General features: G+C 33.7%; 1 protein-coding gene across 3 annotated transcripts; it reads right to left on the reverse strand.

The window, feature by feature from the left end:
* Nucleotides 1-766: 766 nt before the first annotated feature.
* Nucleotides 767-5,261, reverse strand: LOC120174339 (phosphomevalonate kinase, peroxisomal-like). Of its 3 annotated transcripts, XM_039181232.1 has the most exons (11): nucleotides 5,165-5,256; nucleotides 5,013-5,081; nucleotides 4,737-4,887; nucleotides 4,324-4,421; nucleotides 3,949-4,058; nucleotides 3,814-3,866; nucleotides 3,291-3,677; nucleotides 2,847-2,951; nucleotides 2,478-2,705; nucleotides 1,463-1,585; nucleotides 810-1,076 (listed from the first exon to the last, which is right to left on the reverse strand). In XM_039181232.1, the coding sequence occupies exons 2-11, from the start codon at nucleotides 5,018-5,020 to the stop codon at nucleotides 810-812; spliced, it is 1,530 nt and encodes a 509-aa protein (XP_039037163.1). In that variant the 5' UTR covers nucleotides 5,021-5,081; nucleotides 5,165-5,256. The 3 variants fall into 3 exon arrangements, with proteins under 3 accessions (XP_039037161.1, XP_039037163.1, XP_039037162.1); XM_039181231.1 differs by having other exon boundaries at nucleotides 5,013-5,261; XM_039181230.1 differs by lacking the exons at nucleotides 5,013-5,081; nucleotides 5,165-5,256 and having other exon boundaries at nucleotides 767-1,076; nucleotides 4,737-4,901.
* Nucleotides 5,262-7,229: the final 1,968 nt, after the last annotated feature.

Consider the following 7,229-nt stretch of genomic DNA (forward strand, 5'->3'; position numbering starts at 1 on the left):
TTATTTTAGTGAATAATTAATTCGAATATCTATATCCATTTATCCCACTTTATATTTATAAATGTAAATTTTTTTACCTACTAAATTTGAATTCGAACAATATCTTTTTTTTAGCATATTAGCCTCTAAAGTTTTATTCTTGAGCAAAATACCCTTGGGTGAATGGAAATCGTAAGTTGACTAACAGTCAACACTTCCTATCAAAAAAATTAAACTATTTTTAAATATAATTTTATAATATGTAATTAATTATAATTATAGTTTACTCTATTTTTTTTTACTGAAATGACATGACACATGAACTTGTCACGTCTGTATGAAACATTGACAGTTAATCAACTAATAATTTTCATCCAACCAGGGGACATTTTGCTCCAAAATGAAATGTTGAAGGCTAAAATACTCTAAAAAAAAAGAGAATTGAGGACAAAGTGACCATTTGTGCAAACATTAGAGGTAATTTTGTTATTATGTCATAAATAAACAAGTTTTGTTAAAGAATATGAAAACCATGAAATTATCCCACTACAAAGTATGTTGATATTTTAATGTTTATCAGCAAGATAAGCAAAGTGAAGTCTAACCAATTGTGTAAAGGGTAACCTTATTTTCTTATTCTATGGCACTTAAGGAACTTAAAATGTGTAAGAGTTGATTCTTCCAATGGGGAAGGTTTTGTCTTTTGATCATATCCCCCAATTAAATCAATCTCCATAACACACTACAATTTCTCCGGCAAATCAATGTTTTCCACCAAATATTAAAATGACATTCCTAACTCATCAAATACATAACAAGAAACAGAAAGCTCACTTGATATTGACAGAAGAAACCGCGGAAGTAATTTCCCGGCATCGTGGATCGCCGCTTTCTAAGCAAACACCTCGAGGGTCTTCCCTAACTAACAAGGCCAGGATATTGCGTGAATTCCATGCATTTATCACGTACCCGCTAGAATCGCCCAAGGTAACAGCGAAGACGGCATCAAATCCACCTGCTCCAGGAACCCCAGCCAATAATACTCCTTCCATGTCCATAGTAGCATCCAGAAGTTGAGTCTGTGGTTCAGGTTCTATCTGCAAGTTGAAATTCAAAAACAATATAAAGGAAGTAGATTTTGAAGGTAATGCACTACGCTAAAACGATAATTCAACGTTTTGAAACCCAACACATAATATACCCCTGTTCTTAGCCGATAAATGTTGATGGAAGTTCTTGAAAAGTTTGATAACTATTAGCCTTTGATTGCTGTAGTTAAGTTTTTTTTTTAAACATCCTAAAATAAAAGACAAAGATGGTCCATTTAGGGTCTAGAATTTCAACAGTATTAACCTCCTAATAGAATCAGATGAAAAGAGGATAAAAAGTTATTCAATCTCTCACTATTTTTTATACGTCTTTAGCAGACAGAAGAACACAAAATTGGACATTTATAAGCATCAAATCAAAGAGAATAACATACCGGAATTCCTGCTGCCTCTCCCATTGTTCGCATTTGATTTCTGATATCGAGCATAGTGTTCCTTGCCTTTAGCAATGCTTTAACAACTGCTTCTTTGATTGACTCAGTTACTCCATCCATCCACTGTCCATGCAATTGGTTTTGGAGACCATCTTAAAAGTCAGCATTTGGAAGGGAATAGAACACAAAATAAAACGAGAAAACTAGACAATTTAGCCAAACAATCGCACCAACTTTCTGAACGAACGTTTAAGATGACTGGAGCCTTCTATGATTATTGATCCAACCATCGATCAAATATACAAGCCAAGAAATTGAAATAGAAATTTGACCTACCAGTTCAATAAAAACAAGTACACAGTTCTTCTACAGCTTAATAGATCTTTGCAGACCATAGTGTTGTGTGGTCTTGCCAACTATGACTAATTGACTATAGCTTGACACGCTTGGAAGGAAATCACTACTTCGAAAAGAAGCTGACGTGGAACTAAGGATATTGTTTGCGAAACTAGGAATTACAATATCAAGCCAACAGAGTCGAGTTCTTCCCTATTGCTATCCCCCCATCCACAAAGACACGAAGATAACCGAAAATGCATACAGGACGGTTATGGATCGAACTATCCATTAGGCTACGTTTTATAATTAACAATCTTATATCAGGAAAACAGTATTAACAATCTTGCCGGTTTATAAAAGAGTGCAGCTGTCTTTAAGCTCCCAATTGTCTTAAGCACTAAAGAATCTTTCTGAGCAAGAGACTAATGTGAATAATGGGTGTAATAAGATTCAACGGATCTCTAGCTATTAGTAAAGCAGTATCATTTTCAGAACTAGAGTATCTTCCTGAGCAGGAGACAACACTGAAAAACTCGGTATGATACTTGAATGGTCCTTTTGCTATGAGTTCAAAAATCTGCAAAATTCTCACAATCTAGAAATCCAAAATTTTCAACAAAAAAAACAGTGAAAAATTCATAAGGAAACTCTATTAGTTGTTTTCTTTAAACAATACCTTTGCTGGTTTAAGTCTGCTACAGCTATCAATCACACATTTATAGGCATCCCAATTTTCTTTGGCTATTTTTCGTAAAATGTTGAATTGAGTCTCAAGTTCTGAATTAGCCTCAGCCAGCTTTCTCCATGTTTCTTGAGATTTTTCAGGATCAGCCTTCAGCCATTTTTTAACTGCACCTACCATTGACGGTGTTGATGATCCACCAGTTCCAGGTTCTCCTAGTAACTGTGACAGACAACAAACTTTTTGACTATAGAATACTTTTTTTAGTGATAAAATGATATTAATAAGGTAGACAAAGCACCATAAATGCTCCCAAAAGCATTACTGTCTAAGCGGAAAAATAGTGAAGCTCATAATGCTTACGAGTGTCATTAATGGTGGTAAAGAGAATTCAGTCCTCTCATGGTCCCATTTTCCATTTAGAATGTTCCGAGTTACTTCCTCTAGTGGCACCCCTTTCACTGCAGCCTGCAACATGGCAAGAGACCTAATAAAGAACCCAAATAAGTCACTAAAACAGCCAAGGCGGTTAACAACAAACAGCACTGCAATAGCATAAAATGATAACTCATACACCTAGTATTATCTTACTCTATATCAACCTAAGGCTGTACACCAGGGGAAAAACAAATTTAAGGACTAAATATTTTATGGGTAGCAGTAGCACCACTGTCTGACTGCCCAGAAAAGTATTGTATTGCTTTCCTGGTCATTGAGCTAAGTTTATGTTTTCAGATCTTCATCACTGCACATTATTCCAACCTCCCAACCTTAGAGAATGTGTGTGAGAGAAACACAGAGAGAGACCTGGGCAGCAGAAAGCACTTCAGGTGAAAAACGAACATAACGCTGACTCCCATAGACAGCAGAACTAACATCGAAGCCACTGCCAACTTTTCCTTGAGCAATACTGTGGGCACTTTGAGCTATCATATGCACGATCTCAAGATCCGTGGAATTTTTATTTTGTTGGTGTTGATCTTCAGATGAGGTGGAAAGGTTAACAACACCAAGGTAATGAAGTAAAGCAGCAACTACAGCAGTAGTCATTGCTGCAGATGAACCCAATCCAGTTTTTGCAACTTCAGGTTTAGAATTTCCTCCATTTGATTCCTCAGAATTGAAAGTAATTGAGGTAAAAGGTGGTAGAGTAGCCAATGATTCTGGTGTCAATGGAAGTCCAAGTGCTTCGATCTGTGGAGGAACATGTCAGCAGCTAATATTGCAGTACTAACGTACAAGAACAGGCAGCAGTTACTAAATAGTAAATGCTCATCTCAAGAACATGTATTTTATTTCTATAAAGAATATTAGAGAAACACAAAAATACCTGATTCCTGTATGAGTAAAAGTCATTGCAACCTAAGATCGTGATATCAAGACCTGCATATAAGTTCAGTTCCGTTCTTAGATCCCTGAAGATGTGGTTTCCTTAAAAGGAGAATAAATCAACGTTAAATATTACCTTGTAAGAGCAGTTTATTCAATGCATCCTTCTTATTCTCGTCAAATGTAGCATGTGCAGATGCTACAGTGTATTGGATTGCATTCTCTACAAAAGGGTTTCTTGATTCACTGGAATTATATGCCAAAAAATTAGTGAACCAACATAACAATCCTTAGCTTCTCTCATAATTGGCCATTTAACTTATATTTCGTACAACTATCGGAATGAAAAAAGACACGCGGAATAACTATTTAAACTTATTTAATGCTAGATACACGTCAATAATAGAAAAGATGTGGTCTACAATGCTAGATAGGCATCCATTATGAAAATGATGCAATCTATGACGCCAGATGTGCAAGGAAAAAACTTTGATCACATGATGAAACTTGCCTTGAAGATACACACTGAAGTGCTAAATGTTTCCAAGACAGTTTGTACATGCTTTCTCTGGAAAGCTGAGGAGATGTTAGTTTGACATCGGTCCATGACTGAAAGACAATACAGAGGACAAGAGTTAAGTGTTACAGCAAGCAAAAAAACTACTGTCAAGCATCTTGTTTTTAGAGCAAGGAATCAACAATTATAAAATATGACACTCCAACAAGCACCAAGCAAAGAATCAATATCATACACATGCAATGAAGTTTTAAAAACTCTGAATTTTGGTGATGTTCTTCAATTAAATGAGTTAGATTTCAAATTCAGTGCCAGATTTCCTTAATTACCATTAAATTGAAACATGATAACCATTCATAGAAGCTCTCAGAGCTTTCAAAAGAATGGAAACAAAAGGATTAAGTTACCCATGCCCAGCTTTCAGGCTTGACATCTTCATAAATTGGCTTCACAACAGCGTAAAATCGCGCGTTTGTGCTCAGAACAATCCCAGCATTTGGCCTCTCCAAAATTAAGTACCCACCGGTCATCAAAACCTTCCCCGGAGCAGAAGCAACTCTGTAAATTAACATTCATCAATCACAAGAATGATCGAAAGTAAGATACCTTTATCATGATTCGTGCTAAACCACAACAAGATAAATCAAATCAACAAAACCTGGGTCGAATGAACTTAAACTTACACTTCCATTGCCGACGACGATTATGATTTGGGAGTTGAAATCTGAGTACCTCGAATAGATAAAAGAAAACTGAAAGAAATTTGAAGGCTTTAGAAACAAAGGAAAGATTTTATTTTCTATTTAAACAGAGGGAGATTGATCTGTTGCCCCACCCGACCCCAGAATAGATAGGGAAAGCTTGAAGCGGCGATTCCGTAACTTAGTAATCAGAACCCGAAACAAGAAGAGTAAACCGGCAGTCGGCAGTCAGCACAAAACAGTCTAAAAATATTATTTTGTTTGACGTTAATGACTATGTGAAGATGGGGCCATTCACACCAACCATTATCACTATCTAATAGAAAATTAATTGTTAATTTGATAACCTGTGGTGAACTAAAAATCAAGATGTTCACTTGTCAGATGCGTCAGCTATAAAAATATCATTCAAACATTGTTTGATTTTTTTTATAATTCGATATTTAATTTATTTAATTGACTAATTTAAATTAAATATTACAAAAGTTAATATATTTTTAATTTAATTTTCCATCAAAAATTAAATTTCTAATCATATATTATAAAGAATAATTATTTTAATCTATATTATTTCGTTTATAATATCATAAATTAAATCTTTTATTTTATTTTATTGATAGAAAGTCGCTAGTTTTATTAAAAATAAAAATATTCAAAATTACAATAAAAATTTATAAGAATAGTCGTAAACACAAACTAAATTATAATAAGGATATTTTCCTATAACTATTGACACAAAACTAGTCACCTAGATCTCACAATGATCATAAAAGGAAAAGGTTAAAAAACCTAACCAATGCTCGAATAAAATAAAGTATGAACAAATCGTATTACATCGACAAACGAACCACAAAAGGCGATTAAGCTACTGAAGACATTGACAAATCGTAAATTAAAGTCAAGCGACGTGTGGAAACTATCTGTGAACACAAAACGCGTATCGAAATCAATCAGGGGGTCCAAAGTAGGGAAGATCAACATGATAACAAATAAATGTCATATTGATCAGTCGTGATGATATCAAATCCAACTCTGAGAAAAAAGATAAACATCGGCAAAAAACGTAAGCTACAAAAAGGGCAAAGAAAAACTTGCCACAAAGACAGAGATAAACGTATAAAAGTAGAGAACATATCACAAAGATATAAATATTCTTATTAAAAAAAACTAAAAAATTAAAAAACAAAGAAAAAATACAATCGACGGACGGTAACCAACATCAAAATCATTATCGTCGCCGGTTAAACAAAATTAAAGAATAAAAGTTGAATTAATCAATAAAATTGATACAAATTATAAAAAAGAAATAGAGAAGATCAAGAAGAAAGTGAGTATGATTTTGAGTTAATCTTTTATTTTATTTAAAAGATCTTATAATATAATTATTGTCAGAACTGTCTTTCGGTTGGGCACCGGAATTGGGCTTCGACTTGAATTGATGTGGACTGGAGTTGCCACCGACCACTTTAAAACGAATTTAGGTGGGTCGGACACCATCTTACCTGATCTGCGTTGTACCAGAAATGTGTCGGGTTCGGGAGTCGGTTACGGTCAAGGAAGGATTAGCACCCTTGAACCGCCCTTTTGGTACCAATTAATTTACTGTTGTCTTTATTTGCGAAAATTAAAATTAAAATTAAAATTTAAAAAACTCGATTCAAATAATTACCTTTGATCGATTGGAATTATCACTGAAAATGCCAAGAAAATGTTAGATGATGAAATAAGAATAAACACGAAGAAAAAAGAAATGAAATATATATGTATGTACAAAATGGATGAAGAAGGAAAAAGAAAATAATAAAATAATAAAATAAAATAATAAAAAACAATAATAAAAGATTAGTTAAAAAAACAAATAAATAAGAATAAAAATAATAAAAAAATGTAGTAAAGTAAAATAGAAAAACAAAATTAAATTAAAACCATGAAGGAAAAATATATAAATAAAATAAAAACATAGAGGACGAAAATGGAAGAGTCATAAACATTATTACACAAATTCGAATGTTAATAAATATGGCACAATATATAACAGATGACTAAATTGTAAACGAGAGAAAACAAATGCCCAAAACAGAACACTAAAACTCCATTAAGTGATTAAACGACCAGATTACAGAGCATGGGGGACTAACAAGGATATTATCCCTTTTTTGTTCAAAACACGGAAAGTTTGAGGCCAAAACGATGTAGCTT

The sequence above is a fragment of the Hibiscus syriacus genome, unplaced genomic scaffold (genome assembly GCF_006381635.1).
Source record: "Hibiscus syriacus cultivar Baekdansim isolate YM2019G1 unplaced genomic scaffold, ASM638163v2 tig00112050_pilon, whole genome shotgun sequence".
NCBI classification, from domain to species: domain Eukaryota; kingdom Viridiplantae; phylum Streptophyta; class Magnoliopsida; order Malvales; family Malvaceae; genus Hibiscus; species Hibiscus syriacus.

Bases quoted from the DNA above. Each gene is read 5' to 3' on its own strand.
- LOC120174339 (XM_039181230.1), bottom strand. From the start codon at position 4,901: ATGTTAATTTACAGAGTTGCTTCTGCTCCGGGGAAGGTTTTGATGACC. The intron at 4,059-4,323 runs GCAAGTTTCATC...ATATAATTCCAG, and splicing joins CTTCAGTGTGTATCTTCAAG to TGAATCAAGAAACCCTTTTG. The intron at 1,077-1,462 runs GTATGTTATTCT...TTCAACTTGCAG, and splicing joins GAGAGGCAGCAGGAATTCCG to ATAGAACCTGAACCACAGAC.